Source organism: Pipistrellus hanaki (assembly GCF_964339955.1).
Source record: "Pipistrellus hanaki genome assembly, chromosome: 5".
Taxonomy (NCBI): Eukaryota; Metazoa; Chordata; class Mammalia; order Chiroptera; family Vespertilionidae; genus Pipistrellus; species Pipistrellus hanaki.
In genome coordinates this window covers 16,518,205-16,535,103 of record NC_140507.1, presented here as the reverse complement: position 1 = coordinate 16,535,103, position 16,899 = coordinate 16,518,205, and the positions used below count along the sequence as shown (strand labels likewise).

At 50.5% G+C, this 16,899-nt stretch overlaps 1 protein-coding gene across 2 annotated transcripts in view; it reads left to right on the top strand.

The window, feature by feature from the left end:
* The first annotated feature begins 8,378 nt into the window (after positions 1–8,378).
* Positions 8,379–16,899, top strand: part of GALNT10 (polypeptide N-acetylgalactosaminyltransferase 10) — a 189,766-nt gene continuing 181,245 nt past the window's right edge. For both annotated transcript variants that reach the window (XM_084885455.1, XM_084885454.1), the window contains exon 1: positions 8,379–8,669. In XM_084885455.1, coding sequence (XP_084741581.1) covers positions 8,511–8,669 — 159 coding nt within the window. In that variant the 5' untranslated portion in view covers positions 8,379–8,510. The remainder of the gene's footprint in view (positions 8,670–16,899) is intronic.

Below are 16,899 nucleotides of genomic sequence, written 5' to 3'. Positions count from 1 at the left end.
AAGTTTAAAGAGTTTAGTAAGAGGACTGAAGGACAAAGCATAGGATAAACACGGGATGGTGCGGCACATTAGGGCTAGAAGGAGTAGGGTGCTGTCCAGTGTTAGGCCAACGGAGGGTGAGGAGAAGGCAGTTCTCAGAATCCAGGGAGGGAGGCCTGCCTGACACAGCCAGCCTGTGGCGATAGGAAGCTGGGGAGAGTGACACCCTGCCCTGGCTCCCCAAGCACTAACCCAGTGGGAAGACAGAGTAAGGAAGCCCACTGATGTGTGCCATACAGCCTCCCTGGGGCAGGAAGGAGGAGCTCTGGAGGAGAAAAGGTATGACGTCCATACACTCCTCCTGGTGGGGTTTATAACTGCCACCCCTCTCAGCCATGCAAGCTGGAAGAGGCCACACTCCCTGATAGCCTCAATCTGGAAACCCCTGTTCTAATTGGCTTGGGTAGGTCAAGCATCCATCCTTGCATGAGTCACTGAGGCTGAAGGGGAGCGGGTGCTCTGATTGGCTAAGCCAGAAGCTGCAGGTGGAGTCAGTTCTGATCCAACCTCCCAGCTGAGATGGGGGGAAAGTAAATCCCCAAGGAAAATCGGGGTGTTGTTAGCAAATCAGATAAAAAGAACAGATGTCCGCTACTGCCCATATAGGACTCTTAGAAGGCTTTTAAGTGAGGGTTTGTGGTTCCTGCTGGATTGGTTGGGGGAAGAGACCAGAGTGCAGCTATGAATGAGTGAGCCCAGGCACAGGGATGGGGCAGGCCCCTTCCCTAGCAGGAACATATCTTAACATGCTGTGGCTTCACTGCTCACCGGCATGTTGTTGACCAACAAGTGCAGTGTCTCCTCAAGAGTGAAGACCCCTCATCAAACCTTATTTTCTAAATCTATTGCCAGCAGTGAGACATACTAGCAGGTGAGACTTCTTTGCTGGAAGGTGCCACCTAGTGGATCATCAGATGACCTGCCACTTAGACAAAGAAAAAAATGAACGAAAGAACGAAAGAAAGAGGAAATAAAACATGAAGAGAGTTTTCACATCCTAGAAGCCATGGAGCAATGGCCCTCACCTGATAGGAATTGGAATCCCCTGAGTATGGCCAAGTCCTATCTCCAGAGGTTCTGACTTCATCGGTCTGGGGTGCAGGGTGGGCATCCAGAGATTTAAATGGTCTCCAGGGGACTCTAGGAGCAGCCAAGGTGGAGACCACTGGGTTACCGAGTTCCCAACCTTTGTCTTGCAGAGGAGCTCACAGGTGGGAGTCACTTCTCCAAGAGTGTCAGACTCCCAGGAAGCCCCTTTCCTTCTGCATCCACCCCCTCTCTATTGTGTCTTTGTACAACTATTTTTTTTTCTTTGTTCAAAAAATGAGAAGTAATGAAACAGAAGCACTCCTGTTTCCCAAGCCCTGATATGTATTTTAGTGGCCATGCCAGGAGGAGGCTGGCTCCCAGTACACCTGATATTTGCATCTGACCCCTCTGACTAATACTCTGTTTGAGATGTACCCACCCAGTGACGTGGTATATTTACTCTTTAAGGTGTATGGCCTCTCTGTTTGCTCTTTTAAAATGTGCCCTACTCACAGCACCTTCCACGTCCACTGTCTTGATTCAATAGCATTCCCTTAGAGTTGGAAGAGCTGGCTTTAATTGGCATCTCACTGTGGAAATGACAAAGTAGACGCCGAGAGAGAGACAGGCAATTTTCTGTCTCCAGGTCATTTCAAATAGGCATCCTGCAAACCCTTTCTTTTCATTCAAAGTAGGAGCTGAAATGCCACTAAATGTGCACACTGGACTGAATCACCAGAGTGACAATCTATGTCTGGCTCCCTTTCTCCATCCTACTTGCAAGCTTGAGTTTCAGAAGTTTATTTATTTATTTTTTATTGATTCCTGAGAGGGAGAGAGAAATAGAAACATTGATCAGCTGCCTCCTGCATTCCCCCTACTGAAGATCAAGCCCGAAACCTGGGCATGTGCCCTGACGGGGAATCGAACCATGACCTCCTAGTTCATAGCTTGGTGCTCAACCACTGAGCCACACACACCACAGGGCTGAGTCTCGGAATTTTAGAACTATAAAGACCACAAAGAACATCTGGTTGAAGTACTTTATTCAATGCAGCCATATTCCATATTTATTTAGACATCTCCAGTTTCTGCTACCACATACACTCATGGACCCATACGTACATGATAAACCTGATGCTCAGAGAATCTGAGCAACCTGTTTGACACCACACAGGAAGTAATGGGCAAAGTCTGGACTGATCGAGGCTGACCAGGGCCAGGTGGGGAAATTTCAGCTCCAGGACTTTTTTCTTCCTCTATATTAGAAGGTTGAGCCTTGTTAAATGTTGAACCTGGTAGAGATAGTAATTTGGGTCATTATCACCAGTGTTAAGGAGTTTCCTGAGTGTAAGTTTTAAAGAGATGGGTCCTTGATTTGTTAATTATTTAATTGATTCAGTTCTCAAATGTTTGCTTGGAACTTCTTTGGGGCCAGGTACTGTACTAGGCATTGAGAATGTGTGTGGGGTGGGGTAGGAGAGACAAAGGGAATGATCTCTGTCCTCAGGGGGCTTACAATACAGTGGAGAAAACAGATACCAAACAATCATCTCGTAACCATAAACACTGTGGCTGTTTAGGAAGGGCATTGCTAAGAGGTCACATAACCAGGAAGCTCAGTCTGTTCCCAGAAATCCGGCAATCCGGCAGCCTTCCCTGGAAATGCCTAATGATCTTGGTGATCTCCAAGGAGAGGAGACACTAGGGGCTCTAGGCCTGCAGCAAAGTCAGAAGTCCAACACCTCTGGCTTCTCAGGCTTTACTTAGGGTCAAGCGGGCCTCTCTCTCACCACCCTGGAAATTGTGTTATTACAGAGTCACGATGCTCCCCATTTCACAGATGAGGACATTGAGGCTCACAGCAGCTAAGGGACTTGGCCAAGTTTAGAGTGTTAAAGGTAGACTGACACACAGACCAACACCTCCTGACTTGCTGATCTATTCTACTCTCCCCCCACCCCCTTCGTTTTGGGCTAGGCCAGATCAGCCTTGGGGTATAGCCCTTAACAAATGGGGTCAGCAATAACAGACCATAAGAAAGGTGAAGGCAGGTAGTTGAGACGGTTTTCATATCCTTATCAGCAAAGCTAAAGGGCCTGCCCCTGTCACCTATTACCTGTCCTCTAGCGACCCTTCGTGAGGAAGTGTCTCTCAGAGGGTACTGGAAGACATGCCTGTTACTGATGACAACAGGGATAAGTGAAGAGTGAGAGAATAAACAGCTTCCCCTTCCCCCTAAAAAAGACAGAGAGAGAGAAAAAAGAAAGAAAAAGAAAGATGTGGAAGTAAAGATGGGAAGATGGGAGAGAAGAGAGGAGATACTCATCATTCATCAAATGTATGTATTAAACCCTTTCTGTGTACCATGAAAGCAAGTAAATAAGCAAATATATAAGATTTTAGCCAAGAGGAATATGCACCATGAAGAAGACATAGAAAAGGTAAAGTATGATGTCACTCATATGTGGAAGCTAAAGAAAAAAACAAACAAACAAAACTGAAATAGACCAATAGACACAGAGAGCAAACTGGTGGTTGCCAGAAGGGAGGAGCTTGTGGGACAGGGGGACAGGGGTGAAGGGATTAAAAGGCTCAATTTGATAATTACAAAATAATCATGGTGACTAAGTAAAGTGTAGGGAATATAGGCAATAATATTGCGGTAACTGTGTATGGTACCAGTTGGGCCACTGGAAATATCGAGGGGAACACTATGTAAAGTATATAATTGTCTAACCCCTATGCTGTATGCCTGATGCCAACACAAAATTCAGCTTAAAGAAAATAAAAGTATGGAGAGAGCACTGCAGGCGGGCAGTCAGGGAGGGTCTCTGTAAGGAGGTGATAATTAAGCTTAGATTTGAAGGCCAAGCGGGAGCAACAAGGTGTGGGGAGAGCCAGAGACACAGCGTTCCTGGCCCAGACATGGGCTCATTCAAAAGTCTGGGGGCTGGACTGAACACAGTGCCATCAAGGACCAGGATGTGCATGTGGCCGATTTGGAGCGAGTGACAGCCGGTTGACACATGAGGTTGGAGAGGCAAAAACCCAAACCCAGGCCACAGCCCAAGGTTTTCTCCTCGCAGCTGAAACCCTGTTTACCCCTCCTCGGCATTCCTCTTGGTGTTAGACTTTCATTTCGGCCAGTCACTAGTTTCATCAGGCCCACGTCTGCAGTGTGCCCTGTATGCACATCATCTCATTTAAGGCTCACAACAGGCCAGGACAGCTCCGTCTGAAAGGAGCGTTTCTTGTTTAATTCAGTGGATGACCAGATCAGCTTTCCTAGAGAAACAGCCAGAGCTAATGGGCTGCCCGCAGGTTTCAAATGACATTGCCTCAGTGAGTGGGATAAAGCCCCAGGAGTTTCCTCCCCCTAGCATCCCACATTGTAAGAGATCAGAGTCCAGGATGAAAGCTGGGCTAATGGGTTAGAGTTTCCATTGGGGGCCGACCAGGCCGACCAGCTTTGATTAACAAATCACTCAGTAAGACACAAGAAAAAGCTCAAATCCAATTTTACACAGAATCCTCTGGGGAGCTGGAAGAAAGGATGGAGAGGAAGAGAGACATGGAAGGTTTTCCTGTACATAATCTCAGCTGCTACACTTCACTCAGCCATTAATTACTGAGCATCTATTGTGTTCCAGGCTTGGGTGGAGGCGGGGCGACTTACCTTCTGGCAGTTGAGCTGGAGTCTGAGCTGAAATCCATGTGCCCTGGCTTAGCTCCTGCTGCTCTGGCCCAGGAAGAGGGGTCACTCTTTTGGCAATTTCCTCTGCCTGGAAGGAGCATGGGTTTTCTAATTTGAAAAAGAAAAGGAAGTCTGTGCTAGCAGAGGCAGGACAATACTCTACAGGACAAACAAACAAACAAAAATTTACATAGTTCCCCCTTGCTTGGAGCTCACAGTCTAAAGGAGGTAACCCAAAATGATACCTGTTCTGAAGAAAAATCAAGCAGATGGTAGTGATGGGGACACTCTTTGATATGTTAGATGATATTTTAGATATATTGGTCAGGGAAGTACTCTCTGAGGCAAGACATTTGATTTGGTTGGTACCTGAAAGATGGGAGGGAGAGAACCAGGCAAAGGTTTAGAGCAGTGGTTCTCAACCTTTCTAACGTTGTGTCGCTTTAATGCAACCCCTCATGTTGTAGTGACCCCCAGCTGCCGCTGCTCTACAGCAGCGGTTCTCAACCTGTGGGTCACGCTAGCAGAGTTGCCTAAGACCATCGGAAAACACAGATATTTACATTACGATTCATAACAGTAGCAAAATTACAGTTATGAAGTAGCAACAAAAATAATTTGATGGTTGTGGGTCACCACAAATGAGGAACTGTAGTAAAGGGTCGCGGCATTAGAAAGGTTGAGAACCACTGGTTTAGAGGAAGAGATTTCTTGATAATGGCACAGCAAATCTGCAAAGGCTCTGAGGCCATCTTCAGTTGGTTTATTTGAGGAATACAGCAAGGAGACCAGGGTAAGTAATTGGGAAGTAGTTGGGAAGAAATCAAAGTCTACAAATCAAGCTGATCATATAGACTCTACACTGTAGAGCCTCGTGGCCTGTGGCAAGGATGCTCATGGGAAGTCACAGGTGAGGTCCCAGGACCAGAGCAACTTCATGTTTGTAAAAGGATCATCCTAGCTACTCTGTTTCTAGCATCGTGCTCCTGATGTGGCGGCACATGAAAGAATTCTGCAACATTATCTTTCCCTCCATGTTTGTCAGAGACAGGAAGGAAATTCAATTACATAAACATTATGTATCAACTGAAGTGTTTAAAAGGGATTTGAGGGTTATTGTTATAGCAGCATTCTTCACAATAGTCAAAAGATGGTAAATAGTTCAAATATCCATGAATGGATGCCTGGATAAACAAACTGTGGTATATACTTACACTGGAATATTATTCAGTCTTAAAAGGGGGTGGAGTTCTGACACATGCTATAACATGCATGATCCTTGAAAACATTATGCTAAGTCAAATAAACCAAATAGAAACGGACAAATATTGTATGATTCCACTTACATGAAGTACCTAGAATGGACAAAGTCATAGAAACAGAAATTAGAATGATGGTTAGCAGCGTTTGAGAGGAGGGAATGGGGAGTTAGTATTTAACGGATATAGAATTTCTCTTTAGGAAGATTACAAAGTTCTGCAGATGGGCAGTGGTGATGGCTACATAGTAATGTGAATGTGCTTAATGCCACAGAATGGTTCAAATGGTAAATTTTATATTATGCATGTTATTACAATAAAACAAATATTTTTAAAGGGCATTAGATAAGAATCTAGGGATAGAAGAGTGAGCAGGCTAGGCAAAGGTAACAGCAAGTGCAAAGGCCCAAAGGTGGGAATGTGCCTGATGTTCTCTGATGAATAGCAAGAGGGCCAATGGGTTGGGGCATAATGAAGAGAGTAAAGGGTGAGGGCTATTCACATATAGCCTTGTAGGATCTTGTCATTCTTTATAGAAATCCAGGGGGAGGCGGGGAGCCACTGAAGCAATTTGAGCAGAGGGGTGATGCTATCTGAACTTTATTAATTCAGGATCACTCTGACTTTTACTTTTCGTCATTCTAAGTCTCAATTGCAAATGATGATAAAAAAAAAAAAAGGCATTTATCTCACAGGGAAGCTGTGAACATTAAAAGAGGTGATGCATGCCAAGGGTTTAACATGGTGCCTGACATAGCATTCAGTAAAAGGTAAGCGTTACTGTGACAAAAATCCAAGGAAAGACAGCAGTCCCGTGAGGACTTTCGGAGGACTTCATGGAGGAGATGGCAGTTCAACCAGACATGGAAAATTGCACAACGACATAGATGGGGAAGAGGAGGGCTTTCTGGGTAGAAGGAACTAAGTGGTCAAGGAGAACAGCCAGCAATTGGTCAGGGCAGAGAGGAGGAAAGGATGTTTGATCTGCCCTAGCAGGCCACAGTGTGGACTCGAGCCTACATAATGAGAGCTTTGAAGGTTTTGTAGCAGCTGTCAAAATCTGTAAGCTTTGATTTCAGAAACCAGAATCGCCTCCCCTCTGCCTGGAGCTGGAAGAACTGGGAAGGAGTCTTCAGGACACTGGTCCACGGCTGGGCTGGATGGAGGTGGAGAGAATCAAGAGGACGCTTTGGGGGTGGAAAAGAGGAAGGCAACTAAAAAGGGCGCGTGGTCCCTGGGCAGCAGAGAAAGCAATTCCGTGAAGAGCACTGAGGAGCCACAGGCATCACCTCCCAGCTCCGTGGCCCTCCACAGTGCCCAAAGGGCCACACTCCGTCAGAGCCCTCCCCACCAGACACATGCCACCGTCTAATGCGATTGTGCATTTGATGTTTCAGCTCCCAGATGTGGGGGCTCGAGTCTGTTTTCATTTCGTCCCTGTGCCTGGCACAGTGTCAGGTACACAGTAGGCGTTCGCTAAGGGTTTGCTGAAGGGCTAAACCTGAGACAGTGACCGACAGGAGGTTTCAAATAAAGGGCTTCCTGAGCTGATTGCCTAGAAGTACACGTGGGACTGGAGGGCATCCCAACCCCAAGGAGGCTGGGCTTTCGTGAGAAAAGGTCCTGCAGAGAGACGCCGCCGGTCACCTCCCCGCCGTTTTGCAGGGTCAACAGACAGGTGGCAGGCGGGCACAGCCCTCCACAGTTGACACAAGGCGTTCACACCCAACGTCAGGAGCCCCGAAAAACGAGGGTCCCATTTCACAGGTGTGGCCTGAGAACACAGGGTCCCCGGAGTCACAGTACGCCCGCAGGTTCTCTCTCGGAGCCGAGCCGAGGTGGGCGGGGAGCCCCAGCTGCCGGGGCTGCGGGAGTGCAGCGTCCCGCCCGGCTCCAGCACCACCCGCACCTCCCCGCGGAGCGCGCAGCGTGCCCACCGGAACGCCGAGCAGAGGCTGCCGGGCGGGGCCGTGGATCCCCGGGCGCCCCCCAGCGCGCGGAGACGCTCCGAAGCCTCCCCGCACCAGTTAGCGCCCAACTCCCCAACTCCGGGACTTTAGCAAAGCTCCTGCGGGCGGGGGGGCCGCCGCGGAGCGGACCGCGCCATCGTGGCCCAGAGGGGGGAGCGGTGTACTTTCGGACCCCGCGGCGCCCGGGCGGGCCAGGAAGAGCCACAAGAAGGTTTTGTGCTACGGAACAAGACGCTCTGCAGCCGATCTATCGGAGGGCGGCGCGGGGCGAGCGGGTGGCCGGGGCTCGGGGCCGGCGGGGCCGGCGGCGGACACCCCCCCTCGGCGGCGGCGCGGTGGCCGCGCCCGGCTCCCCGGCTGGCGAGCAGCGGAAGTGCCGCGGAGTTGGAGCGGGGCCGGCGCCGCGGCCGGTTGTGCTCGCCGAGCTGCTGCCGCCGGGCGGGCGGGCGGGCTGACGCTCGGAGCGGGGGGCCGCGCGGCGGGGCCGGCGGGACGCGGCGGGGCTGACCGGCCCCGATGAGGCGGAAGGAGAAGCGGCTTCTGCAGGCGGTGGCGCTGGTGCTGGCGGCCCTGGTCCTTCTGCCCAACGTGGGGCTCTGGGCGCTGTACCGCGAACGGCAGCCCGACAGCACCCCTGGGGGATCTGGGGCTGCGGTGGCCCCAGCGGCCGGACAGGTGAGTCCTCCAGATGTTTGGGGGTTGGGGACACTTGCTCCCCTAATTTGCTTCTAGCTTTCGGTTCCTTCCCCTTGCCTTCTCAGAGTCAGCGCCGGAGACACTTCTGTTCTTTCCATTAAAAAAAAAAATTTTTTTTTTGGATGGGAAATTGAGGTTCGGAGAAAAGACAGGGACTGGTCCAGGACCCCACGCCCGTCACAGGCAGAACCAGAACTGGAAACCAGGAATCCTGAAGCTCGGTCTGGACGTCTGTTTCTTACCATAGGTTCCCGTCCTTCTTTCTGCCCATGTGTGGGTACCTCTCACCCCTTCCAGCATCTCTCTTTTGGAGGATCCTGTCAGCATGCCGCATCCCAGGGTAACTCTTGGAGATCCCGGTGCTTCTAGATGGTGTCCAGGTCTTTTCTAATTTCCCCCCACCTGCTGATCCCCGTGTTCCCTACTTGGGTCAGCCCCTTTCCTGTGTTGCCATCTGTTAAAAGATGGGCCTCCCCCCTCTCCCTATTTGCTCATCCTCCCAGATCCTGTGGGCTCCTTGGAGTATGCAAAGATCATGCTCCCCTCGGAGCTGCAGGCCCTAGGGAACTGAGCTCCTGCTTTTTTTTTTTTTTTTTTTTTTTTTCCTTCTGAGGGTCTAGAAGTGGGAGCTCTGATAAGAGATCCCCCAAATTTCCCTGAGTCTATTTGTGCCCAGTGCCCAGAAGATGGAATATTACATGCTTTCCTTGTCCCTTCTCAGAGTACCATGACCCCTCTGAACTTGTTCAGGCTAATTAGGTGTGCTGTTTCTTGCAGCATAGACTAGGATTTTAATTTGTTTCTGCCTCCTCTGAACTCACCCATGGATGCGAGTGTGTGTGTGTGTGTGTGTGTGTATGCATGGGTGTGTGCTGTGTTCACACATACTTCTAGACTGAGAGCAGATGCTCTGTCAGTTGGCTCCTAGCCTTCCAGCCCCTGACCCAGTAGCTGACAGTGAGCGAATGCACGCTGGACAAATGTTTCACCCAGTGGGATGTTTCAGGTTTGTGAAGGGATTTCCTTGTTCCGTGGGAAGCGGATAATTTGTGCAGCAGGGTCAGGTTTGACTGATTGTTGGCAGGGCGAGTGAAGAAGCTGACTTTTGAAGCTGATGGTTTCCCTTTCCCTTCCCGCTATCAAGCTGCCGTGTGGGGAGTGAGTGTGGCATCTTGAGCAGGGCTCCTTGTGACAGAACCGGCCAATTCTGAGTGTAGCCTGTCGCTCTGTAATTGTTGTAAACCATCCTACAGGCCTGGCTGATCTTTCTGGTAGAGCTTACTGTTTGGACACTCAGGGCCCTAACTCCTTTCCTAAATCCCTGGCAGAAACCCTGGCAGCCAGCTTAGACACCCATCCTTTAAATTCTGTATTCCTGCGGGTGTTTGCTCCATGAATTCTTTCTTCTGTTCCCATCCTGGGTCAGGGTTAGGAGGTCAGGGTTCTGTCCTCTGCCCTGCCATGAACTTGCTGTGTATGTCCTTGATCACCTCTCAGGTCCTTCTCCGAGCCTCCCTTTCTCCTTACGTAAAATGTGGTTATTGGTCTAGCTCCACCATTCTGTAATGTCATCCATAAATCAATGAGGAGTACATTGACCACCTTTTTTTTTTTTTTCCAGTGGCAGGAGCCCCTTGTAGCATCCCTAGCTGTGGGGGCACCATCCTGGACTTACCCCAGGTCATAGGAGAGGAGAGTGCCCTGCTCAAGTGCAAACTCTCCTTTGGAATAGCTCTGACCGTTTCTAAAATAGCTCATAACATTCTGCCTCTGCCTGGAGAAAGCCCTCGTATTTCATTTGCTGTGGATGCCAGACATCCCGATTCTCATTTTCTATAGACCCAGATGTGTAGAGAGAAGGTTAAGGTTAACTGCCAGTTTGGCCTGAACTTTCAAAGTAAATTACTCACTTGTGCAACAGGGAATTGATGGAATAAGGCAGCGAGAGAGAGGGAAGCAACAGCTGGGCGCTGCTCAGAGCCCTTAACGGAAATGGTCAGACAAGCACACATCTGGGAAGGTCTCGTTCTTGCTCATTTCTTTTGCTCTGCAGTATCATGAAGAGCAGGAGGAGGAGGAGGAAGTGGTGAATGGGGTGTGGTGGTGGTGGTAGGGGGTACCAACTGATTATCCTTGCTTTAAAAGAAATGGCTAGGCTCCCTGGGAGCAGCCGAATGGAGCTGTTTCCCCAATGACAAGCTCTTGTAGATGCTATAGGATTCTGCACTCATCCTCTGCCTGTCAGGAGCACGCTGCCAAATTCCCACACAGTCCCCTGTTTGTTCCTCTCTCCTGCAGATGCACAGGGCCGGGCTTGGCCCCCGGTCCTGTGTCTGAATGTCAGCTGGCCTTGAAGGAAGAGGCTGACTCCTCACAGTGACGGCGCTCTGCCCCTCATCCCCGAGTACCGGGGTGTGTGCGGAGCACGCCAGGCTGCTGTCTGGAAGATCCGGCATCTTGAGCACACAGAGCTTCTCTTCCTTCTTTTTGATAGGGTTGACCAGTTCTGAGCTCAGCCTGTCACTCCTGTAATTGTTGAGCCTGATCCCAGAGCACCTCGTTGATCTTTCCGGTAGAAGTAACTGCAGAGGCTCCGGAGGGGAAGTCTGACAGGACTTTATCCAAATGAAAAATATATTCCTTGTGGGTTTGAGAGAAGTTTCTGTGAGAGTAACAAATGCACTGTTGGAGCGGTCCTTTCACTCCTTGATTTCTCCACTGGATTGAAGGATACAGAGTTTTAAATTAAGAGCATTTATCATCTGCTGGAGCTTAAGTCTATACAACTGTCACACTGGCTCCAGAGGTGCTGGGTAGGGCAGCTGATTTATAAAGGACATAGGATGCTCTTAGGATTTCCAAATCCATCTGGTCAGACAGCTCAGCTGGCTGCCTTGAAAGCTGCAAAACCAAGCAAGAAAAGCCAGTCTTGAAACCATCTCCATTTTAATTTGGGGGTTCCCTCTCATTCCTAGCCTCCATCTGCTTCACATCTCGGTTTGATTCTCCAGTCTGTTACGTATCCCGGATTTGGGAACTGGCCATGAAAAACCCATACTGGGAAATGCGATGCAGTTCCTCCCCATTTCTGAGCCGTAATCTCCTGCGAGAAATGACTTACTTGGATAAAGAGCGACCATGGAATAGAAATTGGTGGGTTAATGGAATACCAGTGACTTAAAGTTTCAAGAGTCAGGAGTTTTTACTCACTGTGTCTTTATTTTTCATTGTGAACTTTATTCCTAGAACATCCAGAAATCAATACCTCTCCCCCCTCTGTTAGTCTTCCTGGTGGCAGAGCCTTAGCAATCGGAAAGTTAAATGCCATAGAAAGGTAGCCATGGAATGATTTCCTTAATTTTCCACAGAGGGGCTGGGATCCTGTAGATGGCTGATCCCTTCCCTGCCTGTGTGCCCAGCTGAAGCCTGATGCCACGGGGAAAGGCTTGTTGATTTACCTGAGCAAATCTTGCTCCCCACCTGCTTTCTCTTACCCTGGGCTTGCAATCTCCCTAGGAGCCCAGCTGAGGAAGGCCTTGGAACAGAAGCCTGGGCTCTAGTTCTCTCTCCTTCCTTAAACTTACTGTGTGACCTTAGAAAAGTGGTTTAACCTCTCTGGGCCTTGGATTCCTCATCTGTGAGGTAAGAGCTTAGATTCAGAAGGGAAGAGGTAATTGTGTGTATAATGGAGCTTCCCCTCCCCTGGCCAGGGCAGACATTGCTAAGCAATCTCTTTCCCATTAAACCCAGACTTGGCCTCAGACTGTTTGTCAACACTGCTACTCAAACGGCGTCAACGGTATGTTGAAACTCAAATGCGATGTAGGGGTTAGATACTGGTGAGGACTTTTCCAACTCTAGCATCCTGGAGTTCTGTGGGTTTGTTTGGAAGCATGTACTGGAAAGGCCTGGATAGTAGCCGTGTGTTTAAACAAGCTTTCGAATCTAACTGGCGAGGAGGCCACCGCTCAGAGATATGTTCAAACCCCAATGCCTTCTCTCAGGCCGTAGTCTCAAGATGTTCAGTTTTTAATCTGTTGGCTCCAATGACAGGATAAAAACTAATGGGCAGGAATGAATGAAAGCACAAAGGCCTGTTTGAAAGATAACCATCTAGCTGGCTAATTGCACCTTGTGCACAGCCAGCTCTTCCACAGAGGTGGCATCAGGATCTCATCACTGAAAAACTCCTGGAGGCAAACTGGCAGCCAGACATATGTCCCGTGACAGCTAAATGCTCATGGGTGTTAGCAGTGGGTTGTTTCATTCTGAATGTATCTGACCCTCTGCATTCCATCTTTGTGTCAGACAGAGCCAGGAAAAGAAGAGCTGATGGATAAGGCTCTGCTCCCAGGAAGATGGAAATATGAGTCCTGCTTCTCTGAAAACCACTGTCCTCACGCCCAGTGAAGTGGGGTGAGGAGGTAGCTTATATGTGCCTGAGTTCCAGTGGCCTCCTGCCCACTCCCCCATCCCCCAGAAATGTCTTAAAGTAGAAACCACATCTTCTTCTAGCACATAGCAAAAGGCGTGCCACTTGTAAGACAGAATGTGTTTGCTCAGTTACGTGTATCAGCAGGAAGGGGGCTCATTTTGTAGATTCAGAAACTGAGGCCCAGGAGAGGGGAAATCAATTCACAGAGAGGCATGCAGATCAGAACTGAGTTCTTCTCTCCGAAGTTCTCACTCTGTTTGACCATGAATGCTCCCCCTCCACATGCTAATATTTGATCCTTCTCCACCGTTATTTTCTTCATGAGCCGAGAGTATCACTCCCAGTTTGGGAGGCCAGCGCTTACTGAGACCAGCTCTCTGCTGGAACTTACCTGGCTTTTACATTTTCTCTTCACAGATGTTTAGCGTTTTAAAGCAAGTAAAACGGGTTAAATTTTAAGATGGCAAAGGGATCCAGCAGGGGAACTAGAGGAGTGAAAGGGACGCATCGCATGTAGCATCCCAGGTGACACCATCGCTGCTGTCCGTGGTAGATGGACTAATCCCAGTTCCAGTGCCACCTCAGATTCTCTGTCAGTTGCAGGTTACAGAATGAATTAAGCCACGTAGGCTGACGTGGGTCAGGGAATTTATTAGCTAGCTCCTGTAATTGCAATCGACTTCAGGTATGGTGTGACCCAGAGGTTCACGTCCTAGACTGAGCCCCCATGGTAGCAAAAAATGGTTGCAACTCTTTCCCATCTCATATCCACACCCAGATCCCAGAGGGAAGAGTCTGTGACTTCTGAAAGCTTCTGTAGAAAAGAGGAGACTTCTTGCCTATAAGCCTTAGCAAGATCTCCTTATGTATTATTGGCCCAATTTGGATCTATGGGCTCTCTGAACCATTCACAGTGGATGCTGATAGACCTAACCCACTCTAGAACCGCTGGTCATGTCAGGGCACCCTAGTCTTAGGAAGAGCAGTTGGGGAAAATCGGGTGTGGAGGAGGGGAAATGAAATCTGGGGAATGTCCCCTTCAGAATCCTGCTGACACAGGATCCCAGGCAGTTGAGGGATCAGACGTGTGGTCCTCGAGATAAAACCCCTTGGCCATCCTGGACTCGGTTTTGATCCCTGAACCTGCAGTCTGGAGGTCTGATTCTCATTCTGCCCCACCCTTGGCTGTAAGCCTTAACTCTGTGGGCCTCAATTTCCTCCTGGGGATGGCCAGCTGGAGTAGAGGGCTGAGCCGAGGAGCAGCTGAAAGCCGCCTTTATTTCATCTTAAGTATGAGTTCTGCTGCTGCCCTCCTCCCCCCTCACAGGCGTCCTGAGAGCTGCCCCGCCCCTTCGCACGCCCATGAAAAGCCAGTTCATTGAAAATTTCCCTTAAGCTGAAAAAGAACTTCTGTCTCTTCAGCTCTGACTCTTTTTTTCTGCCTGGCCCTCTTAGCTGGAGGAGGCGGCGTGTTCATACTTTGGAAGCTAGAGGAAGCTAAACAATTCCGCTTGCTGGGGTGGGTGGGTGTGTATTTATGAGTGTGTGGCTTTCTCTCCATGTGTCTCTCTTCTCTCTTATCTTCGGATGGTTCCTGTTTGGTGCCCTCTGCTGAGTACAGATAGAAGAAGACAGAGGGGAAAGCGGGCCCATTGGTTTCCTTCCCTTCGACTTTGAGAGACGTCTGAGTTTCAAATGCTGGATTTTCTTTAGTAGTTTGGTGATAAAAGCCACATCATAAAATGATGCTAAGGACGATGATGCTGAGCATGATACTGTTAATCATAATAGCAGCTACCATTTACGTGGCACTTCTTCGGCTAGGCAGTGGATGAATAGGCCCTTTATCTGTGCAGCTTGTCAGAGAGTCGCAGTAGTTCACAGGTAGGAGCAAACGAAGGAGCCGGTCCTCCTAGACTGAGACCCTGCGAGGCAGTGTGTCGTGCCTGTGGCCGAGGGAGGGAAGGATGCCCCTGGGGTCATTGGAAGGTCGGCAATCCCAGCACAGGTGGTTGGTTCAACAGTTCAGAAGTGGACCAGGGCCAGGCAGTCTCTCGTAACGGGGGGGTGGGAGGAAGCTGTGCATGCACAGGCAGCTCTTTGTGTCTCCCTCCCTGATCCTTTGAGACCCGAGGCAATTATTGGGGTGGTTGGGGGCAAGAGACATAGCTGCTTCCTACCCTGGGAGAGGACCCAGATCCCCGGCTTCCTTCGAGGAAGTATTCTTCGCCGCCTCCAGGAGGCATGCACGGGTCGAGCCAGCCCTCGGGTTTCTCACAGTCTCAGATCCCCCAGGCTTTGATTTTCTCATTGGCCTGCTTCTGTCAGAGGCCTTCGGGACGGCACAGCCTGGTGTTGCTTTCTGCTTCTCCCTTCCCTCACCTGATGGTGTGTTCCACGTGCCTCTGGGACTCCACACACACGGCTCCCTTGCCTCTGGCCCACTTCTTCCCTGTAACCTCCCTCCTGAACCTGGCTCACCCCTGCTGGGCAACCTGGGGTAGCAAGGGTGAGTCGGGGTCTCAGAGCAGAACCCCTCATGGAAATGTACCTTGCAGTGAAGGAATCGTTTTTAATCTGCTCAGACCGGCTGCTCCTGAAGGCAGGAGCTAACCTCCACCTTGGTCACCCACTCTTGTTTGCCCCCAACATTTGATGATGACGGAAGAAACAAGCGAGTGAAGAGGGTTGGTGCTCAGTAACTGCTGGCCCAGTGCAGGCAGCTTAGCCTGAGGAATGGTTCTTCTGGAACTGCATGGCGCTTCAGAATCCCTGGGGAGTCCACGCCCAAGCGGGGGTGGGTGTCAAGGAACCTTGTATTTAACAAATGCTATTGAGAGCCCATCAGGAAGCTCTCTTCTCTCTGCCCACATCCCCAACTTGCCAGCACCCCCCAGAGGCAGACAGACAGACCTCGCCTTCTCCAGGGGCCCACTTTGCTTTCCCCAGGAGCACTTGGGGACCTGCCTTTGAGCTTCTGTTCCTGGAGTTGCCAACCAGCACTCCCAGGGGAGCCGTGGGGAGCCTGTCAGTGGCACAATACTAGGTGCAAGCGTCTCGGAGTCCGGATCTTAGAACTTAGATCTTGGATCTTAGATCTGGGATAGGCAGTGCACTTGGAAAATCCCTCTGCAGTGGGCCGCCGGGACTCTCCGAGACCCTCCAGCTGTTTTCCTCTGATGTCCGTGGTCTGTTGCCCTCCCAGGATGGGTGCTCTGCCATCCTGCTTCGGAGGCAAGAAGGAGGTGCCTGTGCGGGGAGAGCAGTGGTACTAAACTTGGGGCCTCTTGGGAAGGGGTGGCATTGTGGAGATCCTAGGAGCCTCTCCCTTGAGCCGGAGAGAGTGTGGGATCAGGAACCAGGCCTAGCTCTGCTCCCCCGCTACCCCCACTCCCTGGAGCCACAGCCTCCTCCTAAAATGAGCACAGTGACCGCTGCTCCACCGTGCCACGGAGAGGGTGGAATTTCATTAAAGATGAGAAAGCTGAGGTGCAGAGGAGTTCCGTGACGTCACCGCAGCCGGACAGTGATGGCAACAGGATTCTGACCCCAGCGCCTCCTGTAGGTGGAGCACACAGCCCCGGGCTCCTTTCTGCTGCCTCCCCGCCCCCTGGGCCTGGGACCTGGGTGAGCTCCCCCCATCTCCCCCCTGGACATGAGGCCATGGTGGGAGGTTGTCGCCCAGGGCCCCATAAGCCTGGGCTCTGGAAAGCTCTTCCCTTCGTTGCGTGTGCAGACGGCAGCGCCCGGGCAGATTGCAGCAGGCCCACGCGC